We start from the raw sequence: 25,480 nt of genomic DNA, 5'->3' as shown, positions 1-25,480 counted from the left end.
TTTTTCTAATAATTTACAAAGCATTGACAATCGAAAACCAAGCTTACTGTGAATGAAAAATATTCTATGTCCTCGGGTGCAATAACTTTGGAATTATTAATTATCTTTGATGCTGAATATTTCAAGAAAAATAGAATAGATTAAAAATGATTTATATTATTATAGTGGATCATATATATGTATGTATATATATATATATATATATATATATATATATATATATATATATATATATAGGGTGGCCCATCCTGTATGCCTCAGTCTCTGTATGGAAAATGACTTAATATTCAAAGCTTTTTGGAGGAAAGTGCTCCAAAAAAGAAAGTTATATTTTTTTCTTATGGAACACCCTATACCTATTTGATGATATTTTTTATTTTGTTCATAAAAAATAAGCTATACTTTTTATAAAGATTTTCTATACCTATTTGCTGGGTGTTTTAATTTATTTCAATTTTTCTAAGAATATAAGGTTTCAGAAAAAATTAAATGTCACAAATTTTGTTGTGGGCCTTAATAATACACTATTTGTCATATTTAAACAGATGTTTATTATATCAAAATTTGTTACACAGTGTTAAAAATATTATATTGTTCTATTAGTAAATTCAAGCTGTAATAACATAGTTATTTTAAATGAAACACCCTATATTTTATTAGTCTGTCGTGTGGAAAATTTAGTTAGCTTTCAATTGATATAATGATATTCTATACCTATCTCCCCTCATTTTTGAAATATTTAAGGATTCCCTAATTTCATCAAGTATGCCCTGGTACATATCACCAAATATCAGCGATATACCTAGCCTAGATACTGTTAACAATAACATTTAAATTTTATCATTTCATCCCATAGGATGTTTTATTATTTTAGTTGATGACATTAAATAATATTCTTATTAATCCACCAGTGTTAAAAACATAGTTTTTTTAAAAACTTTAATCTCTGGAACTAGTCAATCAGTTTTAATAAACCTTAACGCATTTTGCTTGCTTTGGTTTTAGTTATGATAGTTTACCACAATTTGACAAAAAAAAAGTATTAAAATTTTTGTGACTGAAAAATGTGGAAAAAATGTTCAGTTTTTGAACAATTTCTTCAAATGTCTGCCCTTTTGTTTCTTTTAAAGAATTTTCAATTTTTCTAGTAAACTATCACGAAAGGGCACTTCTTTTTTAAGACCCTTCTCAAATTTTATATTTCAGATTTACTGTTTCAGAAATTAACTGTCTGCCACGGAGCACTAATTTTTGGAAGAAAAATTTTTAGCGCCATATTAAAATCACAGAAACAATGAAAAAAAATTGTAATCTTTAAAAATTGTATAATATAAAAAAAGTTTGATTGCCATATATAATAGATAAGATAAAAAAAAATGTTGAACATGTGCCATTTGCATTCTGGGCAGTAATAATCCCTTCATATTTTTGTTAAGACGATCCTTTCCATGAAAGTAACCATTGAATTTAAGTGTATTTACAATTGTGACTGACATTCGATTTGACATTTCTATGTATTAAGTTACACAGTATGTGCAACAAAAAACAGGTTGAATGTTTTCCAGAATACAGTGTAAAATATATGGTATGCCATTTGAAATAAGAATATTATTCAAAGTCATATATGTAGGCTAAGTTCGACTAAAATAATAAAACATCTTATATGATGAAATGATAAAATTTAAATGTTATTGTTAACAGTATCTTGACTATGCATATTGCTGGTATTTGGTGATGTGTTCCACAGCATACTGGGTTATAATTGTTTAAGCTTACAAATTAGGAAATTTTTAAATATTTCAAAAATGAAGGGAGATAGGTATAGAAAACCCTTATATAAATTAAAAGCTAAGTAAATTTTCCATAAGATAGACTAATAAAATATAGGGTGTTTCATTTAAAATAAGTACTTTATTACAGCTTGAATTTGCTAATATAAGAACCCAATATTTTGAACACCCTGTAAAAAATTTTGATATAATAAACATCTGTTTAAATATGACAAATAGTATATTATTAAAGCCCAAGACAAAATTTGCCTCCAATTCTTAGATTCGTGGACATTTAATTTTTTCTAAAACATTAAATTTAAAAAAAAAATCAAAATAAATTAAAACACCCTGTATTTAGGTATAGGAAACCCTTATAAAAGTATAGCTTATTTTTTATAAAAAATTCAAAAATTTCATCAAATATAGGCTGGTTTAAAGAAAAAAATATCAGTTTGATATACCACACTTTTTTGGAGCACTCTGTATAATTCACATGGTTTTTAAATTGTAGTGTTAATGGCTGTGTATAGTTCTGTGAAGAAAAAAACTTTGGATATTAAGTAATTTTCCATAAAGAGAATGAGACATATAGGATGGGCCACCCTGTATACATAGGGCCACCCATATATAAATATGTTTCAATGAGTAAATTGTAAATTAGCCAAATATAGAAAAATAAAAAATAAGAAAAAAATCAGGGCTTGTTAGCATTTATAGGTAATAAAGGTGATTCCAATGAATCAATCAATATGGGCTTTGTTATTATATATTTGCTAAATACTTTTGAGGAAATTTTGTATTGTGGAGAAACTCCAAATGTTTAAAAGGTGGATTAAAGTTGATCTTACTGTATGTTTAATTTTGCAAATGAAAACAACTATAATGTTCACAAATAAACTTAAATGTAAGTGCAACAAAAACTTACCGACGAAGCACCTTTATTTCATTTTCTAGAGAGTCTTCCTTGCCCTTAAGCGCCTTCTTGTCAATAATTTTCACAGCATGCATAATACCAGGATTATCTTTACTTTCAGCAAGTCTTACAACAGAGAAAGCTCCCCTGAAAATATTTAAATTATAATAATCATGTTGAGAAGATGATGACAAGAATTAAAGACAAAAGTACTAAAAATAACAACAAAATACAATTGACAAAAAAACAATAATAAAGGGACCATAAAAAAGAGAAAAGAAGCATTCATAAAATAATATTGCAAATAGAACAAGATAATAAAGCATAAATTTCGAAGGAACATGACAGAAGTCAGGTAAAATATGTTGAATGTAAAAAGAACAAAAATGATAAGATACGATAAGGAAACAGAATTTTTAAAGTAATGATTTAAGAGAAACATATAAATATCTCTCAATTAACAAAAGGATGCAAATTTGTAACAAGTTCATATAGAAACTAAAAAGGTGAGATAACCAGGAAACCAAAAGATGTAAATTTGGTAGAAATATAATACCCTAGATTCTTGTTGAGGTCAAACAATGTGACTGCAAAACAACAATGTACCAGGTTTCCTTATTAAACATGCTTCAATCAGGAGATACCTGTATACAATGGGATTGATTCATTGAGACTTAAGCTGCACACTCTGTAGCAGACGATCTGAAACAGTCAACCACATCTTGCATGATTGTAAAGCATTAGATCACAGGTGGCAAACACTTTTTGGAGTCATATGTATCAAGTATCTAGAAAAACATATGGTACCCATCTTCTAGACCTCTACAAGCTGGTATAGAGTTCTAGAATGCTGGATTGGTGTCACAAATGAATGGAAGATGTACAATGAGGAAACCTCTGCAATATCAGCAGAACAACCAAGTTTGTAACAGACAGCTTAACAAAAATAAAATTATAAAAATCCAGATATAACCATAACCTCTATCAACTGTTTAAAGAAACACCTATCTCAAAACAGGCTAGAGTATAGAGACTTTAATGGATTGGTCATGTTTTAAGCATGGAGGACCACAAAATGCAGGGGACAATACCAAAGAAAAAACATTGAAAAGAAGAGAAGATAAGTAGACCTACAAAATCTGATATAACAGAATACAAGCTGCAAGATGAATGCAAGAAGAAGGCATTAGAAGAAGAAAATAAGATTAATAATAGAAGCAGCAAATACATAGCATTAGAAGTACTTATATTTGGAAAAATATTCTGTAAATATAAAATAAAATCAAAAAGTATCTTATGTTTTGCTACATACTCTAAAAATATACTCTATATAAAGAACTAGATGGAGAAAGACCAAAAGAGGCAATAGTACATACACTATGAATTTAGAACATTTAGATTACAAGATCTTAAAAAAATGCATATAGATCATACTAAAATACAAGAATAATACACAATACTTATTAAATAATATTTGAACCAAAATTAAGGGAAAAATATTGAAACAAGAGCAAAACATTTTTGAAGGAACAATTTTGTATACTGTGACTATGGGATTTTAATCACAAAATGAAGAAACAAACAAAAGGACCCTTTAGCATTCTTTATGCATGATAAAGTAGGTACCAGAAATTCTTTGATCTTAAGAAACACCATCATTATCTTTGCCTTTATCCTTAAAAATAGGATTTTTTTCTTCTGTCCATTGTACTTCTTTTAGTGAACTATTATTTTATTGTTTTCACCTTGGATAGGTACATCTAATTTGACTAAAATATTTTACTTTTTTGATGTATGCTTGGATACTTGATATTTGTTTCTGTAGCCCCCTGCATTGTTATGTTGAACATACAGGTTTTATAATCTTCTCCTTTATGTGCTACAGTAATTTTGATTTCTTTTTGTCAGCATCTAAGTATAAATATCAGTTTACTATGACTAACTACATTGTCCCAGTACTATTAAGATTGATTTTATCAGCTTTTGTATGTAAATGGTAAGTTTTCTCTATTTTGCAAAGGTTTCCTCTTTGCGGTAAAGTGGTAATATTAGTTTAAGCATATCATCTTCAGAGTCAGCTATGCTTGCAAAACCTAGTCCTCTATGTACTACTTGATATTCTGTTTTTGGATTGTCCCACATGTTCATTAAAACCATCTGACATTACCAAGTTGATCTTATAGTTATTATATAAAATATATTATCTATAATGGAATCAGAAAGCAATTAATAATACATGAGGTAATTAAATTTGGATGTCCAGTTACTGTTTTAACTATCTGCTTCTGGTCTTCTCATTAGGTATGGTTAAACAAAAATAATGCACAACTTTTATCAGGTATTGTGGTGAAAGTATTCACCACAAAAATACTTTTCTCATTTTATAAATAATAAATCTATTTCCACAACATATTTAGCTGTATAAAAAATGACTCATAATGAATATCCTAGAAATATGGGAAGAAAGGAATACTCTTAAAATGCAGAGATAGAACCAGGTCACAACAGAAGGAACATGACCGAGATTTAGAGGAAATGTGAAATATACATAGAAGAATTACAAGAAGTTCTAGTGGAGAAGAAAACATGTTACTTACGTCCCCAAGAGTTCCTTTAAGTAATATTTGTCTTCCAAAGACGGCTGCTTGTCGCTATCTCGCCCATCTTTCTTCTGTTTCTTTTCCTTACCACCAAATAAAGGCATTTTCTTTATGTTTTCCTCAATTTGTTACTTCCTAACATATATGCACTACTAATCTAAACACTTATTTGCAAGCATAACATTACTAGTAGTTAATGATTGTGATTTATACTTTTCGCGAAATTCAGCAAAACAAAAATATATTATGTTTTAACCCATACAATATCTTTTAACACTTATCACATTTACTTGCGATCGACATAGACTCGACAGATTGTTCTACCACTTCGCCAAATATTGTTCTAACTTGTTCTAAGTTGAAATACTGAAAACGACCTCCAGACTGACATCTATCAAGCAGTTGACAGTCGACACGGAACACAATGCAATAACGAGTATGTCAAGCATCCAAACTAGGAGAGAACCACAAGAGAACTTTCAACTTTTCCAACATAAACATAGATTCTAAAATCCTTTTTATAGATCAGTTTTATAGGATTATTTGATATTTGAAGCACAAACTAACCGAGTTTTTATAAGAGTGGAAATAACACGATGAAAATTTATTTTAATTTGTTTTAACAGTAAATTTCATAGCAAGAAGTAATAAGAAAAAAGAAACGAACATAAGTACGAAGCATAAACAGAAATAAATGATTACAAAATATTAAAATATAGTTAAATCACTATTAATTTAATGAGAATGTTTTTGACAATATTCATCAAATTTCTAGCGTCTAGCGCCATCTATAAGGTTTTTAGTAAATTGAGAATAGCTAACTAGTTTTGAAGTAGATAGATTTAATTACAATAGGTATCGCTATCTGGTAAATAATAAATAATTATGTGTATGCACATTAATCTAATGAAATAGATGTAATATTAGTGAACGGTAGATGGCACAGCTAGCTCTCAAGTGAGTTATTTTTCAGGAGAAGCAAAAAATTTTCTTGAATATTACGTTATTTAAATTATTTCAAGTCTATTCTGACTTGAACACAAAAAAACAAACTCTTCATACTGATTACGAAAGCCACATATTATATAATATATATAATTAGGACAATCTACGAAACCGCCAAGAAACTTATGCTTCTATACGGAGACAGGGTAGCTTTATCCATTAGACAATATAGGCAGTTGCCTAGGGCGGTAAATTATGAGAGGGCGGCAAAAATACTACACAAAAAAATATTTATATACTTATAAAAATTAAAATTGAATAACATTTAAGTACATCCATCAATATAATATAAGTGGGTATTCATTTCTAGAAAACAAATTGCATACCCTTAATACTATTCATTCAACAAGAATGGAAGTCGTAAATTTAGGAATTATTGGGCCGCCGGTAGCACCGCAAAGGCGGCGAGCCATTAAACACTTAAATGTAGACAGAAACTAAAGACTTGATTTGGTTTGATTTATACTGAAACTTGGAAGTACCATTGTAGATATGTTTATTTTTTATGCCAAAGTCTCAGTATTACTTATTCAATTTTTAAGTTTGCATGTTTTTTTTTTATTTTTGTAATTTGTACATTGGTTTTTAAATATTACCTACCTTTTATGAAGAGGAAGCCAAACAATTGTGCCCAAATAAAACATAAAGAAATAAGAAAGAGAAAAAGCAAAATTCAATTTGACGAGGGGGCCTGATGATAAACAAAACTTGTCAGCTAGTGATGAGATGAAAATCCACACATTCTATATTATAATCGACACTCTGAAAAGAGACCTGAATAGACGTCTGGATTCTTATCGACTTATTTATCAACGTTTTTGTGTTATAACAGATTTGCCAAAATTAAAAAATGAAGAAATTATTAAAGATGCTGAAAATCTGATACAAATTTATAAAGACGACCTAGATACATCATTCATACATGAATGCATTCCCTTAAAGGGCATTTGGACACCACAATACAATCACCAATTGACGTATCTAAATATTTAAAGGATTGAAAGATATTTTCTCTACTTTTGACATAGCTTTACGCATTTATTTGTGCATCCCAGTTGCGAACGTGTCCGCTAAAAGGTTATTTTCGAGAATATCAATAATTAAAAATAATTCCCGATCAATTATGACAGAAGAACGTCTTAACAATTTGTCGATTTTGTCCATAGAAAGTGACGTAACAAAGGCGATAAATTACTACGACATTATAGACGATTTTGCAAAGAAAAATCAAGGAAGAAATCTCTGATGTGATCGAACTGGAATGATAATTTTTCTGTTATATATATATATATATATATATATATATATATATATATATACATCGTAGTTTAATTCCATTTTTAATGTATTCTTATTTAAATAAAAAATTCGGCTTGCCATTTTTTTTTCGCAAAAATCGTACATTTATTGAAGGGCGGTTAGAGAGTTGCCTAAGGCGTCAATTGACCTAAATGCGGCCCTGTACGGAGACGAAATATGGGAAAACGAGCCACAGACACCAGAGTCACAAAACAACTAACGCATAAAGATCCTTTCTGCTAGCCATATCAAAAGATGATACATAAAGTAGGTATACACAAAAGACACAGACACAATAAAAGAATTACTGAAACATCAAAACACCTGATATAAAAACGTGCAATGACGCAGTGGAAGAGAAAATAGGTAATAAAACGCCAAGAATGTACGTAGAAACAGCAAACAATATCATAATAATAAAGTGCTAAGTGAACACCACAACACATATAGATAAATACATAGAAGCACTAGCACTCATGGCAGGAACGGATATAATACTACAAAACGCTAGATAATACGAAAAGAACATAAAATTCTTCACAGATTAAACAAACTAAAACAACAACTACAAAACGGAAACATTTTAGACAAAACGATTACCAAAATCAAGAAAAACTTAAAGACTATAGCTAAACATAACATTACATATGACGTAAGAAAAGTAACCTGAAACAAGACAGGACTCAAAACGCACACGACCAAGTAAAGACAGTAAAAACAAATAACAGAACAATTTACATGGAAGACAACGCAACTACTAACAGGACACTGAAACATGAATAAATCAAGCAAATACAGTGGTACCTCGACATACGAGTGTAATTCGTTCCATAATCTTGCTCGTATGTCAAATTGCTCGTATTTTAAAGCAATTTTACCCATTGAAATTAACTGAAATGTCATTAATTCGTTCCAGTCCCCAAAAAAACGAACTCTGCAAATTTCTCCCACATTCCTAGGACCTCCTTTGTATTCTGGCTCCTCTTCAAAACTAATTTTTCGTTGAACCACCGTATGCTGCTGCTAATGTAGTTCTTCTAACTCCTGGGTTGTCAGCTCCTGAGACTGTTCCTCGACAAGTTCGTTAACATCTCTTTCATCCACCTCCAGACTCATGGATTTTCCAAGAGAAACAATCTCATCTACCACTGACACTTCGGGTTCCAGTCCTTCGCAGGCCTTTTCATCTACAGCCTCGGGCCACAGCTTCTTCCATGCAGAGGTTAAGGTCCTTGTTGTAACTCCTTGTCAGGCCTGCTTAATAATTATTAGGCATATTACTATGTTAAAGTGTGGCTCGAAGGGTAAGGTTTGTGTTCTCCGTCACATCAAAGCAGCGCCAAACTCTTGGAGTAAATCATCTTCGAGATTTGGTGGGTGAGAAGGGACATTATCGAGGACAAGAAGGATTTACATGGGTAGGTAGTTTTGCTGTAGATATTTTTTAACAGAAGGGGCAAACACCAGGTTTATCCACTTCACAAAGAATTTCTTGGTGACCTATGTCTTTGGATTTGCCCTCCACATAGCTGGCAGTTTTTCTTTTAAAATCTTATGTGACTTAAAGGCCTGGGGATTTTCTGAATGGTACACTAGAAGAGGTTTGATTTTACAGTCGCCACTCGCATTGGCGCAAAGTAGTAGAGTTAATCTATCTTTCATAGGTTTGTCACCTGGCATCGTCTTCTCCTTTGCCGTTATGTAAATTCTACTCGGCATCTTTTTCCAGAAAAGCCCTGTCTCGTCACATTTGAAAACTTGCTGTATCCTTTGGCTTCTATCGGCTCGGAAAACGTTTTGATGTAAACCTGACGATGGAGTGAATGCCGGTCCTTTTTCTAAAGTTGTCAAACCAGCCCCGACTGGCTTTAAACAAGTCTTGCGATTCATCATTTGTGAAAGTGTGTGGGATCGGCTTCAGCAAATCTTCGTAAATCGCTCATGCCTTCTCACATATAATGCTTTGTGTTAAGGTTCCTCCTTGAAGCTGCTTTTCTGTCACCCACACCATTAGTAGTTTCTCCATTTTTTCATGGAGAGAAGTCCGGAGCTTAGAAATTATTGTAACGCCCTTAACTGACATTATACCATTTATCACCTCCTTCCGTTTAAGTACAGTAGGTACATATCATTGATGTGGTACGCCCGTACATCCTCGCCAAGTCAGTTACTAGTACACCTTGCTCATGTTTTTCATTGATTTCACGTTTTAGTTCAATAGACATCATCTTCTTCATCGAACCCATGGTTGTAGAAATAAATGAAATAATGTAATGTAGAAAAAGCACAAAACGCGAACCCAACTTATCAACAATACGTCGAAAATGAGGGAAACAATCAAAGCAGACAGACTGAGGTCTATAGTAAAAAATTTACACAGTGTAAATTACACCGACATCGAGAGTGCAATATGGTTAGTACTGGAATCCGAATTTTTGTCGGATTTAAGTTCCAATGACCATTTAAATTGTCGGACCAAGTAATAGTCACTTACAGACCAGTAAAATGATCTTCATGGCGGGGCCGTAAAGATCTGTTATCAGTAAAACTACCTTTGATTTACAAAGCAAATTAGAAGTAGTCAAATAAGAGGTATGAATTTGAATAAAAACCGATTCCTCGTATCTCAAATCTTGCTCTAATCTCAAAGCAAAATATCGGTCGTTTTGCGGCTCGTAACTCAAAACATTCGTATATTAGGGCGCTCGTATATCAAGATTCCACTGTACTATAAAATATTTAACATACGGACAACAAATAATGAAAATTGTGATTACTGCAATAATACAGAGGATCAATAACACATAATAAGTAGAAGACTGCACAATACAACAAAGAAAAACATTTGTACCAGACAAAAGTTAAATTTTTGTATTCGGCACCAGAATTTTTTCATTGATTGGGGCCACATGATTGTTATATCTTAAATTATTTATATATTTTTTGTTTACTTTTAGAATACGGATATTGTTATTAAGTGTTTTTCAAGCGACCTGATTTGAAAATTTTCAATTTGATGCCCCTGTTATCAAATCTTCTGTCATTAATGATTCCTTTGGTTTATGATATATATTACACGATCAAAGAAGTTCAGGTAATCAATAAAATACATAAAACATCTCCTCTTTCATCTCTACATTTTTAAAACATTAATTGTGTGTATGTGTTTAGTTTGTCAAACTGTGCAAAATAATATGTAATACGTTTATTTTGGCATTACAAATTTATCGAGATTGCCTTTGACACCGCTGAAACAAATAATTTTAAGTGTTCGTAGATGTTCCAGATTTTTGTGGGAATCTTGTTTTTGGCAAGATTCTCGTATACAAATTTGCTACAACTATTCCAGCAAAACGCAAAAATATCTCAAAAGTAACCCGATACGTTCATGGCTGATTAACTTTGCGTTAATGTATTAGTTTCGATAGATTTATCGTGGAGATTTGCTTATGATTGTACTGAATAATAAATTATTATACCTACTGAAAAATATTTCAGATTGTGCCAAAAAAACTGCAATAAATACATCCTACACTTGTCATATGATAAAAATGTATAATTAGAATTGGTCATAACACCGTAGTGTACCGCAAATTGTTTTTGGCAGACATAATACCTTCCCCTACACATTTTATCGATGATTTTACTTTTTATCACACCCATCTGTCATTTTCTAATTTTGGTTAAACATAACATAAAAATAAGCAATACCTGCTTAGTTTATCTAAGTCAAAAATAGAAAAATGATAATAAAAATAGATCAGGACCGTCTCCCAATTTATTTTATTTCATCAGATAAATATATATTAAGATGCACCTAAGCATTTGGAACGGCACGGCATCAAGAAATTATCATCATTTTCTCTAAATCTTCCAAGTCCATATAATGAGAGAACCTAAATATCACTTACTCCGGTTCATTATTCAGGGCAAAATCGAAGGAAAACGCTGGGTCGGAAGAATACAACTGTCCTAGCTGCGCAACATTAAGCAATAAACAGACAGATCGAGGAATTGTTTCATCTAGTTGCCGACCGAGAAACATTTCATCAGCTTGTTAATACGACGATAGTCAACGCTTGAAAACAAGCACTGAACACAAAGAAGAAGAAGAATCGCTGCGATCTTAACTTATACCAATATTTATTTCATTGGCAGATATGTATTGTCTATCCATTTACCATCGTTTCGTCTTCAGCTTCTCCTACTCCTTTCAATAACTTGACATTTAGCTATTTCTGGTATTGCATGATTGCGAGTCGTAAATAGCAATAGCTGACGTATAAGCAAGAAAAAATACAATAGAAACTATTTGAACAAATTAATTTAACTTTTCTATTTTCTATAATTTGATTTTTGAAAAAATGACATTTCCACTAATTTATCATTTTTTTGTAAATTCCAACAAGTGTCACAAAAGAGCATAGAGTTGCAAACAAATTTTGCCGCTACACCAGTGTTCGAATCTCGCCATCATTGAAATTTATTGAAACCATTGAAGAAACCGGTCATTGGATTCATTTGGTGATTGTTTTATAAAATTTTCTAGATTGGAATGCAAAAAATTATTTCAAGGACATTCGAATATTTAAAGTTTAAATTTTAAACGATAAAAAGCATTGATCATGTCAACAATAACTGCTTTTAGACAGTCCCTTGTCACAAGCTCCATACCAATGAGTGCATTTTGGAACCGTATTTCCTTCATAAAACGACAAATATCCGGTTAATTAAAAATTTCTGTAAAATAGATCTTGTTTTATAAAGTAAGTAAGGTCTAAAGACATTCTTGTATTTTAATTTCAGTTTATATCGAGACTTCAAACCGAGCAGACGATTAAATGGTTTTCTATTATCACGGTAAGACAGGTTTTCGAATTGAACGATTAAATGTTAATGTGAAGCAATTCTTCTTCTTTATGTGCCGTCTTCTACCGAAGGTTGGCGACCATCAAACGATAGGTTTCTCTGTTTTGTGCCGTATGTATTATGTTCGCAGCTTCTGGTATTTGAAACCATTCTCTCAAATTTCTCAGCCAGGATTTCTTTTTTCTGCCCAAACCTCTTCTACCTTCAATCTTGCCTTCCACGATAAGCTGTAGCAGACTGTACTTATCATTACGGAACACATGGCCCAGGTATGACGCTTTCCTCCTTTTAACAGTTGTTAACAATTCCACCTCTTTACCCATTCGTCTTAATACCTCTGTGTTGGTCACTCTGTCTGTCCAAGGTATTCTCAGTATGCGTCTATACAGCCACATTTCTAGAGCCGCTAACTTCTTTATAGACCTCTTCTACCTTTAATCTTGCCTTCCACGATAAGCTGTAGCAGACTGTACTTATCATTACGGAACACATGGCCCAGGTATGACGCTTTCCTCCTTTTAACAGTTGTTAACAATTCCACCTCTTTACCCATTCGTCTTAATACCTCTGTGTTGGTCACTCTGTCTGTCCAAGGTATTCTCAGTATGCGTCGATACAGCCACATTTCTAGAGCCGCTAACTTCTTTATAGTTGCTGCTGTTAACGTTCACCCTTCAACTCCGTAAAGTAGCGTAGAGAGTACGTAGCATTTCTTGGCGCGCCATCGGAGGTTAACGCTTAGGTGGCGGTTGCTTAAGAGCTTTCTCATTTTGATGAATTTGGATCTTGCTATTTCAATTCGGATCTTAATCTCTACATCTGGGTTCCACTTATCATTTACTGTATATCCCAGATATTTAAATCTGTGTACTCTTTCAATACGTTCGGCTTCAATATTCAGGTCGATATGTTGAATGTTCTTTTTACTGATCACCAGAAATTTAGTTTTCTTTCTATTGATCTTCAGTCCAAATTGGTTGCCAGTTGTATTTACTTTATTTAGCATCATCTGTAAATCTTCGATGTTATCGGCCAGTATAACAGTATCATCTTCATATCGAAAATTACTTATTGGTACGCCATTAATCTTGATGCCCTCGTTGTACTCTTCCAGTGCCTCTAGAAATATTTGTTCCGTGTACAGGTTGAAAAGCAGTGGCGAAAGAAAACAGCCCTGTCTAACCCCTCTCGAAATGGTTACGTTTTCACTCACCATATGTCCATTCTTCATGTGGGCTGTTTGATTCCAATATAGATTTTTTATAATCTGGATGTCCTTAGTGTCAAGTCCTGTAAGATGTAATAGTTCTATGAGTTTGTCATGTTTGATAGTATCGAATGCTTTCTCATAGTCGATAAAACAGGCGTAAACATCTTTCTGTTGATCCAGACATGTTTGAATCAAGACTTGTATTGCAAAGAGCGGCTCTAAATTAATTAATAATATACTTGACAACAATAAACTCATAAAATTTTTGTAAATTTGAGAACAATTCACTAAATTATTTATAATGTTTCCAACGGGGAACGGACCAGTTAACCAACAAATGCAAAATGTAAACAGTCAACCCATGCCAATCCAGTATCCATCAAACTAAATAAATTCTTACCCACTAATGCAGATTCCAAACACTACACAGGATCAACCACAAATCAACAATAAGCGGGGTTATCCACAAATCTCGTTAGAAACACCACGTATGTTCAACATACAAATAAACCAACCCACAACATCTTCCACCAATGTGATATTTCCCCCAAATCAAGAACAGTGTAAATATTAATCAACAAAACGCTCCACAACACCAATATAAATAACAGAAATACTCATCACCAAGCGATGACGAACTAGAAACTGCGAATGTGTCAATAGAAAACTCATGGTAAGTAGTTAAAGAGAAGACAAACGTAGTAGAGGAATACCACCTACACGTTGGACTGACGACATCAGGCGTATCACCAAAAATTGGCAACAAAGAGCACAAAATCGCAAAGAATGGAGGAGTTTAAGGGAGGCCTATGTCCAGCAGTGGACGTGATAAATGAAGGCTGGATGATGATGATGATGATGGATGAAGTAGTTAAAGCTACAAAAAACTCAGGAAAATCAGATCAAATGTGGTAACACACAAAGAAGATGATACCATTATTATACTATCGAACAAATACATTACCTCAACGGATACCAAAGAAAATGAAACCAATCAAAATGAAACAGCACCAAGAATACCTAAACTACCACCAACATTTGTTTACAGTGTAAGCAACTTCCCAGAAATGAGAAAAAAATTTACAGTAATAGTTGAAGCTGAACAATACGAAACCAGGACCATGACAATTGATACACTCAAAATAAATTGTAGCGACTCACAAATATAGAGAACATTATCAAGATATATGATAGAGAACAACATTAATCATTACACATATCAACTATGGAAGAAAGAGCCTACCTACAGAGTCGTAATTAAGTATCTTCACCATTAATTAATAAAATTATAAAAGACAATAAAATACCGGACGAATGGAGAACGAGCGAACTAATTCTACTATTCAAAAAATGAGATAAAAAACAGCCAGAAAACTACAGAAGTATAAACTTTTTAAATACTACCCTAAAACTTACAGCTAAAATTTTACAAGTACTAATAAATCAGAGGATAAGTTTAGCAGATGAACAACAGGGTTTTCGTAATACTAATAAACTTAGGTATACATATAATTACTCCAATTGACTTTCTCAGGATAGGGACTTCAAATCCAGCATTCAGGCATATCTTGAGTTTCCGACGATACACTTTTATAGCGTCAACTAACTTAGACAAATTACCTGATTCTATATTAATTAACCATGAGGATAACAACTATCGAATTTTCTTGCTACTTATGCAAGCAGCAAGGATATTTTGCGTCTCAGTGTTCCAATAAAAATAATCAGACTCCTTCAAACAACACCCAAAATACTGTTCATCTAAACTCTCTACAGGAAGTACACCAATCAGTTCCCCTTTCGACAATTTCTTCTACGCAATCCTCTCCTACTGAGACTGAAACTACAGTACAACAATCAGCTCATTTGTCGATAAATTCCTCTACACAATCCTCTCTTACTGAGGTTGAAACGTCTAGAAAAACCATTACCTCTCAATCAAATAAGCATACTCCGATAAACTGCGACCTACCCAATGAGACTCAAATGTATACCTTAGATCAAGATACATCTTCATCCCGGCACCCTAAACGAAACGTATCTGAAATAATATCCCCCCAATAAGAGATAACGAAAATGCCTTCGCTGAACCGAAGCCACGAAGCAAAAAACCAAAAACTCAACAAGAAAACAACAGAAACCTAGTAAAGATCTTACCAAATGCACCAGTCAAGTCTTCAAAGAAAACCCAAATTATGGATAATTAACACAGGAAGAACTTATTGACTTCTTTGAAAATGCGCATGCTCCTTCAGGTCCTCTCAGTGCCACCAGAACTTACTCGGAGGATATCGAAGGATTGATAGACTTTCTAAAGAAAATACATCCTATGTTAAGTCCAAGATATCTTAAACTTAAACAAATTTTAAGTAATATTTCTACCGATGATCCTAGCGGTTCCTCTCCGGAGACGGAAAAACGTTATATTTGGAATATAAACTTAACATAATTAAAAATTGTGGTACAAAAATTAAATTTTATGAATTAGGAAAAAACAATTGTAAAGGGCAAAGAAAAAGTTCTTCAAGCTGTGAAAAGTGCACAATCTTTAAATTCAACCATCGATCTTAAACGACACGGTATTATCACTGAGATTGAAACAATGTTAAATTCTGGTGTGATAATCAGGTAAATATGAAAAATTATCTTAGTGATCAGTTTTTGATACCTCCATGCAAATACATTTAGAAGCGGATAGTGATGACGTTCAAAAATTGTTGGATTTCCACAATCAGGAGCTGACAATTGATGAACTCATAAAAATGAATGAGGAAGAGCAAGACATTAAAGAGCTTGATTGTTTGGATCCAGACTACTGCGAAGAACGCATTTCTTCTACAATACGAGGAATAAAAAATTATGACTTTGCAATGAAGAAATTTTACGAGAGAAAAAAATCTTTGAGTAGTCAAACTATTTTGTTAGATTTCATGAACCATTCTATATCAAAATAACTTCGATCGGTAATTTTTATTTTACTAATTAAAAATAATTTATACACATACATATACGAAATTACACCCCGACATACGAAATTCGAGTTACGAATTTGCGTAAGTCCGAGCTGTATAACGTGGTTATAGCTGGTTCTCACCATTCGTGTATATTCGGAGTATTACTGTAGTTAGACAATTTGATACAATTTCACTTATTCGGATTTTGAGAAAACCACTCTACAATTCAAGGGTGTCACAGAATCTTCAATAAAATCAAAGAAAGCATGGAAAGGAAAAATGTGCGCGTTCTTAATATACAAGCTTTTTACAAAGTCTGGCAGATAGGATTGACGTACAAATTAAAACTATATTTACTGGATTAACTATAATATCTCATCTTAAAATCATATTATTTTAAGTCAAAGATAATGAATTCTGTTCACTATAAAATAGTGGCAGTAGTACAACATGTGGGTCTATAGAACAATACTACGCGTGTTCTGGTCAGAACATAGAACCAACATGTCAATTCTGGAAGAGCTTCATATAAAAAACAGGCTATTAAAAAAAGTAAACCGAGCATACTCTATTTACTTCGGCCACCGAGCTAGAAAAACGGGGACCATAGAACTACTGGTAGTAGAAGGAAAGGAATAAGGCCGAAGACCAAGAGGAAGATCTAAAACACCATGATCAGACCAAATGAATGTCTATACGGCACAGGATCGGACCCAATGGAGACAGCAAGCTAATAATATTTAGAGTGTCACCACGCTTTTACAAGGGCTCAATGAATAAGGAGGAAGAGTACAACAGGGCAGTCTACATAATGATCGAAATGTATCATAATATGTAACTGAAGTGAAAACTTAAAAGAACTATTTGATCAACCAGTAGAAAGAAAAGTTAAAAGAGCGTGACAAGAAAATTTAAGAGATTTACAGCGAAATGTTTATGAATGGTACCTGGGTCAAGCATTTCCTCTCAATTTCCTGCATTAATCAGTGAATTTTTAAAACCAGGACAAGCGTTATGAAGAACCATGCCTGGAGTAACCTCCAAGTTCGTGCAATTCCAAAATTTAGTTATAATTTTTTTATGGCACGTTAAGGTGTGAAAATGGTGTTTTTTTTATTATTTTTATTTTGATTGTATCAATTTAATATTTTAGGGTAAAATGAATAAGAAAGAATATAAAAAAAAACATTAAGAGCCAGAACTTTTTTTTTAATATAGAGATATTTTAAACGGATTGTCTTTTTGGTCGATTATATTTTTATGTAGAAATAAAAATTTTCAGCTTGCTCAACAAATTTTTCTACCCCTTATTTATTGCTAGGAAATAGGAGCGACTATTGCGTTATAAATTAATTAAGCTACAGCGCTCCCTATACATTATACATTTTTAACTTATTGATTCTTATAGCTGAAGTTAAGAGAAAGATTAAAAAAAAAGTTTTCTACGACCAGGAGAAGGGGAGTTAGCTTAATTTGTTTAAATTGTAGTAGTAGCCCAGTCTGGTTATGCAAAAATCATCGATGTCACGGCAACATTTTTCGCAGATATCTGAAGCTTTTAAGACATAGGTGGGGGTTATTAGATGACGAATAGATGAAAAAGTACTCAGTACTCGTATTTTTACCTTGCGTTTTTTTAAACAATAATTTATTGTCACAATTTGATTTTTTGTTTATAAGTTTTTTTCCCTTATATTTTACATAAACAATATTTATCATTTCTTTATATCAAGAATATCTTTATTTTCCGGTTTTTTAAATTAAAATTGATAAATAATGTACGGAGATATTGGCAAAAAAGCAGTTTTTTTGCACTAATTTATAAATTTTATTAATTTTTTTATTAACAAAATAAAATGTTATAAATACATTTGAATATCGAGGAATTAACGTATTTTAAATTTGTGCAAAATTTCCCCCCGATTGGTCAAATAGTTTAAAAGTCATTTAATTTATTTATCCCTGGGGCTAAACTAAATATTTAAACTATTGAACTTGCTTTATTAATTATGCTAGACACATTTAGCAAATTTCGTATGATTCTTTAAGACTTAAACTATCTCAGAAATTAAATGCATATTGCGTTTTCATCGAAATTATTTACAAAATAAACGTTTGAAAAAGGGGTATGTTTTTTACTTATAAACAATTGTAATAACTTCTATATTTTTAAGCTACAAACTCGTACGTACAATCATTGGATAGCTGGTTAAAAAACTCACATTTAAAAAAAACCTTCTATGACTAATAGGAACGAAGTTAGGGACTATTTTTAAAAAAATCATATCTCCCTTGTTTATAAACATTAAGAAGTAAAATTTGCACAAATTTTGAATGAAAATCTAAACTTTATATTGAAACTAGCTATAAAATTCATCCGAGATTGAATTGATTGAATTGAAGCCGAGATAATGTAAATTTTTCATATTGTTCCTGTTTCAATTTCAAGTTCCGATCTCGAAAAAAAAACGGAGCTGAAACAGTTATCCCCTCCACTTTCCTATGTCGATCTTTCGAAACTACCTTAGATTTTCATTCAAAATGTGTGCAAATTTTACTTCTTAATGTTTATAAACAATGGAGATATGATTTTTTTAAAATAGTCCCTAACTTCGTTCCTATTGTGTATAGAAGGTTTTTTTTTAAATGTAAGTTTTTTAACCAGCTATCCAATGGTTGTACGTACAAGTCTGTACCTTGAAAACTATAGAAGTTATTACAATTGTTTATATGTAAAAAACAAACCCCTTTTTCAAACGTTTATTTTGTAGATAATTTCGATGAAAACGCAATATGCATTTAACATCTAAGATAGTTTAGGCCTTAAAGAATCCTATGAAATTTGCTAAATGTGTCTAGCATCATTAATAGAGCAAGTTCAATGGTTTAAATATTTAGTTTAGCCTCAGGGATAAATAAATTAAATAACTTTTAAACTATTTGACCGATCGGGGGGAAATTTCGCACAAATTTAAAAGACGGCAATTCCTCGATGTTCAAACGTATTATTAACATTTTATTTTGTTAATAAAAGAATTAATAAAATTTATAAATTAGTGCAAAAAAACTGCTTTTTGCAAATATCTCTGTAAATTATTTATTTTTTAAATTTTAATTTAAAAAACGGAAAAATAAAGATATTCTTGATATAAAAAAATTATATAAACATTGTTCAATTAAAATATAATCTATTCGTCATCCGGTAACCCCCACCTATGTCTTAAAAGCTTCAGATATCTGCGAAACATTTTGCGACCTTTTTTTTTAACCAGACTGGGCTATAGAGGTTGCGGCGGTTGGGCTACTCTCCTTCACTAATTATCCAAGAGGAACAATTCGGATTCAGAAAAGGAAGGAACTGTGAACTTCAAGTAGCAAGAATCATCAGCGACACCAAAATAAAATTCAACAGGAACCAAAGGACAGGACTAGCCATACTGGACATAGAAAAAGCATATGACACGGTTTGGAAAAAGGCACTAATCTTCAAGATGGACAAAGCTAGACTTCCCCACTACCTCATCAACATCTGTGACACATATCTGTCCAACAGAACATTCCAAGTTTCAGCGGATCAAAAGATGTCAGCAATTCAAGATATTCAGGAAGGAATGCCTCAGGGCAGCATTTTATCTCCAATTTTATATAACATTTTTGTTGCAGACCTACCTACAGATCCAAGAACTTCAACAGCTCTTTATGCAGACGACACAGCAGTGTATGCATCCGGAAAAGACGAAGGAAGAATCATCAGGAATATGGAAAACCACTTGGACAAAATCACGAGATACACCGAAAAATTGAAGATAAAAATCAACGCCCAAAAGACGCAGTTTATAGTTTTCAGCCAGAGTTCGAGACCACCACAAACCAAATCAGAGTAGGAGGCAACAGGATCCAGGAAGAAGACTCAGTCAAGTACCTTGGAGTCCACCTTGACAGAAGACTACACTTCCGGATGCATACACAAAAAACTAAGGTAAAAGCTTATGCAGCTAAAAGACTAATTCTCCCTTTCATTTTTAGGACCAGCCCGCTGTCCAAGGCCAAGAAAATTCAGTTGTACCAGGCCTACATGAGATCGGTGATGCTGTACGCAGTCCCAGTGTGGAGTTCCATAGCAGAATCACACTGGAGAAGATTAGAAGCCACCGAAACATCATGTTACCGGATCACCGACGGAACATCATGGGAAAACAGAGTTACGAATGCAACCATCAGAGAAAGGCTCCAGTATACACCACTGAGGGAGGTGGCCGAGAAAAGGACCAGGTATTTCTTCCACCAGGCTACAAGAAGACTCCGAAAGACCATGGGCATCCTCGAGAATAACAGGATCCAGAGGATGCATAGATCTACCCATAAACTGATCGACCACCTGATCAGGGTCTAGCCGGATGGTTGCCGGAAAACAGCCACGCAGGGAAGTAGGTACGGTGCCTTAAAATAGTACCTACAGAAGAAGACGAGGATAAAACCACACAAAGAGGTCCAGGATGCCGAGAGGACAAATAATCAAGAAGCTGGCGGTGCAAGTGCGGGACGCTGAAAAAAGAAGGCTAATATGAATGAAATACTCAATGAAATGTTACTTTTTATTAGGCAATAAATGTTTTTATTTTAATTTTAATTTTTTATTTTTATTATACCCTCCTTCACTTCCACTCTGATGTTCAGCTCGAGAACGACTACTGGATCGTGACGTAGGAGGGTTCGTTGGAAAGACGATAGAAGAAGTATGGGCAAAACAGTGTTTTATTGTTATAAAAAACTAATATATTACGTTGGCAACGACAATATTTACAACTTTTTATCTAGCATATTTTTAAGATAACTTTTTCCGTTTAAAAGAGAAATAAGCGAAAAACCGATAATTTTGGTATTTGACCTTGAATATAATTTTTAATAGGAAGTAGAAACGATTAAAATTTTTAACTTTTAATTTTTAATAGTTTATTTAACACATATATCAATTTTTGACGTAACTAAAATATCTATTTTAACTGGACTAACAGTATATTCTTATGCCAAGGACCGGGAATTTTTCGATCTCATTTCACACAGATATTTGCGAGATATATTTCGACATTCGCCCAGTTTGCAAGACTTTCGTAAAGCAGATATTCTATTTTCATGATCCACTTTTTCACAAAAAAATGTCTCAAACAACATAACCCACGCCTTTTGGCGCCGTTATGTCCTTTTTTTCGAAGAGTTTTTAGTAAAATAGAGAACATGTCTGCAGATAAAGGTCACATTAACTTGAAAAATTCTTTTAAAATCATTGATGTATAGAAATCGTAATATAAAGTTTAAGTCGAACTGAATGAATAAGGGAAGTGGCAAAAGTGAAAAACATTACAGAACAAGTGATTAAACTTTAATGGAAGTTGCTGGCAAGGAAAATCAAAAATAATTTGGGATTTGCCCAAAAACACTATGGGATTCGAAATTACAACATTTATTCCGCTCAAACTACAATACAAACTTAACTTTTACTAAAAACGTCAACGTCAACTTCGCCACCATTAAAAATTAACCTTCGTAATACCATGTTGGGTCCCTATACAGTAATGATTTATATATATATATATATACAAGGATTTCCACAGTTTTCACTGTATTCCTTCACTCAACCGTTTTCTCCAATTTTTCCTGTTTAGCCAGTCCCCTTCCTGTAGGTTTCTTCTACTCATTGCTTCGTCCACCTCATCTCTGAAAGATCTTCGGGGTCTGCCTCTCTTTCTTCTTCCTATCGGGCTCCACTCTGTTATTCTATTTATCCACCGATTTTGGTCTGCTCTTCTGACATGTCCGTACCATGTTAATCTCTTCTGTTCGATGTAGTCTATTATGTCGGAGTTCATTCCCATTCTCCTCTTAATCTCCATGTTATTTATTCTGTCTCTTCTTGTTACTCTGCAGCTTCTCCTTAGGAATTCCATCTCTGTTGCTCTTATTTTGTTTTTGGTTTTCTTATTTATTGTCCAATTTTCACACCCATAAGTGAGGATACTTCTTGCCATGGTATTATATATTTTTTTCTTTGTTTTCACGCTGATGTTCTTATCCCATAGTACCGGGTTCAATTTTCGTATGCAGTCTCTTGTTTGTCCTAGTCTATTTTTTATATCTTCCTCCGTTGTTCCTTTGTTTGATATTATGAAACCTAAATACTTATACTGGTCTGTTCCTTTGATTTGTTTACCTTCGTCTATTTCCAGCTGTTTTATTTCTGTATTCTCCGTTGTTAGGTATTCAGTTTTCTTTAGGTTTATTTCCATCCCATTCTTTGTATATTCCTGCTCCAGTTTTCTCATCATAAAACTGAGGTCATCCTCGTCTTGTGCGATCACTATTTGGTCGTCGGCAAAACTTAGCGTATATAGATATTCGTTCCTTACTGGTATACCCATTCCTTCGCACTTTCTTTTCCATGGTTTCAGGGTTTTTTCCAGGAATATTTTGAACAGGGTGGGGGATGTGGAGCAACCCTGTAGTAGTCCCTTTGTCGTCTTAAATGGCCTGCATATTCTATTGCCCGTTTTGATAGCTACTTCGTTATTCTTGTAGAGTGCTTTTACCGCGTTTATTAATCTTCGTGGAACGTCGATGTCTTCCATTGCTTCCCATAGCTTGGTTCTAGGTATTGAGTCATATGCCTTCTTAAGATCAACAAAAGCCAAATGGACGGATCTATTTTTGGCCATTCTTTTTTCTATTAGTTGTTCGACCGTGTAAATGTGATCTAAGCATGCTTTCCCCGCTGTGAAACCTGCCTGGTCTTCTCCGATTTTATCTTGTATATATATATTTCTAATTTTTCCTTTATGGTCTTTCCATACAGTCTGCCTATAGACGATATAATGCTGATTCCCCGATAGTTTTCGCAGTTTTTTCTATTTCCTTTCTTGTATATTGATGCCATATATGCTTGGGTCCATTCTGCCGGTAAGTCTTCTCCATTCAGTGCTCTCTCAAACATTTTATGTATCATACGGAATAACTTTTCCGATCCGTTTTTTATCAATTCATTTGGTATTCCGCCGGGGCCTTCTGCTTTTTTGTTCTTTAAAGTTTTGATCGTTCTTTTTACCTCAGCTAGGCTTAATTCGATTTAGTATAGAATATTCTAGTAACTTCCAAATGCTTCTAGAGTCTTCTCATTATTTCTAGATACTGCGGTCTTGACGGTTTTAACGTTTTAGTTACCACGGGCACAGCGATACCAAATATTCAATATCTGTGATACAATGTAACGGTTTAGCTCAGCTTGAGGATAATAGTTATAATGCACATATCTCCATTTCTTTGATTTAATTACAAATTCTATAAGGCTTTTTCCAAGCATTTATAAAGCTTGTATTCACTATACTTTCTACCGCTACATTAAAAATAGTGGTTGAAAAAGATCCGCCTTGTCCCACGATCCGTTTCACTTAAATGAATCTATAAGAGATCGGCTAAAGAAGATTTATTGAAATTATAATTCATTGACATATCAAAATGCAAAAATAAATAAATAAAACCTATGGTTATGTTTGAAGCTAAAAGATTAAAATCAAAAAGCGTAACACCAGCGCCAAATACTTTGAGATGGCCTTTATAATTTATCTCAGAAAATAGAACGAGGACACACGTTGCTGTTACATTTAGTATAATTTATTATTTTTATGATTTATAGTTGTGGTTTTCATCTTCTGCTTAGAACCCCTAAACAAACCCTTTCGATTTTTAATAAATAATTAAAGTTTTGTGCAATTAAGCAAACAACTTATTAAAAGTATTAAGATATCATGTGACAGTTAGCATAACTAAAAAATGAAACAGATCGTCTATAATAAAGTTGGGTTTCTATTTTTTATCATTGTGTGAAAAGGTATGCTTGACGTCACTGTTGTCACTGCCAAGTTTAAGTTATGATATACCGAGGAATTATTCGAGATCACGTAACTTTATTACAACTCATGGAACTTTCAAACTAAACGAATTTTACTAAATTATCATCAACCACTTTTCAAAGGATAATTTTAGTGCAGAGAGAATATACAGTGGTCACAACAAAATTTATTGGTTATAACGTGCCATCAAAAAGAAAACGTAGTTAAAGCAGGCTTTGGAATAAGCCTTTTTTTCTTTCGTATGGTTAGTCACTCCTATACAACGAATTCATAAAAAAGTAAATAAGTTTAACAATTTATTGGGGAGAGTGATTGATTTTTAAGAACTGATTTTAAAACTATCAACTGTTGGGAAATTCCACAATTCCAACGGCGTTGTTATTTCATATTTTTTTAAGGATTGAATTATTTTACTTAAAATTAATTCCATCGTAATCAGTATGTGCCTTTGTCGATCTGTGAATTTCGTAATTAGTACCCAAGTCTTGCCTTACTATTAAAGCCTGATCAAATAAAATAAAATCAAAATGTAATATACAGGTTGTAAGAAATTGTATATCAAGGTTTAGGTGAAAAACAAATATTTTCAAGAAAGTAGGTATATCATTTAAATAACGGGACCATCGTTTAAATAATGAAAAATGGGTCATTTTTGCACACAAATTACTTTTTTAACTGCTGCGGCAATCCATGTTTTATGAAGGTTTTTACGATTTTTTTCTGCAAAGCTGGAGGGAAAAGCTTTCATTTCAGACTTGCTAAATTAAATTTGACCCTTAATTTATTTAAATAATTAGAAACAAAGCTGGTAAAATAAATTTTCAAAAAAATATTATTTGCATTAAAATAGTTTATCCGACCTTTAGTTTGTTCATAATGTTACCATTTTTTCAACTAAAAAAGGCGGTTGCTATCGATAGAGTATAAACTTTTATAAGATCTCATGTTTTTTGTTTT

The 25,480-nt window shown here is 32.7% G+C and overlaps 1 protein-coding gene across 1 annotated transcript in view; it reads right to left on the bottom strand.

The window, feature by feature from the left end:
- CaMKI (Calcium/calmodulin-dependent protein kinase I) overlaps window positions 1-5,659 on the bottom strand; it is a 91,796-nt gene extending 86,137 nt beyond the window's left edge. The window contains exons 1-2 of the mRNA XM_072546564.1: window positions 5,283-5,659; window positions 2,698-2,832 (exon numbers count right to left, since the gene is read on the bottom strand). Coding sequence (XP_072402665.1) covers window positions 2,698-2,832; window positions 5,283-5,389 — 242 coding nt within the window. The 5' untranslated portion in view covers window positions 5,390-5,659. The remainder of the gene's footprint in view (window positions 1-2,697; window positions 2,833-5,282) is intronic.
- Window positions 5,660-25,480: the final 19,821 nt, after the last annotated feature.

The sequence above is a fragment of the Diabrotica undecimpunctata genome, chromosome 10, assembly GCF_040954645.1.
Source record: "Diabrotica undecimpunctata isolate CICGRU chromosome 10, icDiaUnde3, whole genome shotgun sequence".
In the NCBI taxonomy this organism is placed as follows: Eukaryota; Metazoa; Arthropoda; class Insecta; order Coleoptera; family Chrysomelidae; genus Diabrotica; species Diabrotica undecimpunctata.
Note: the sequence above shows the minus strand (reverse complement) of the source record. Positions and strands in the feature narration are given on the sequence as shown.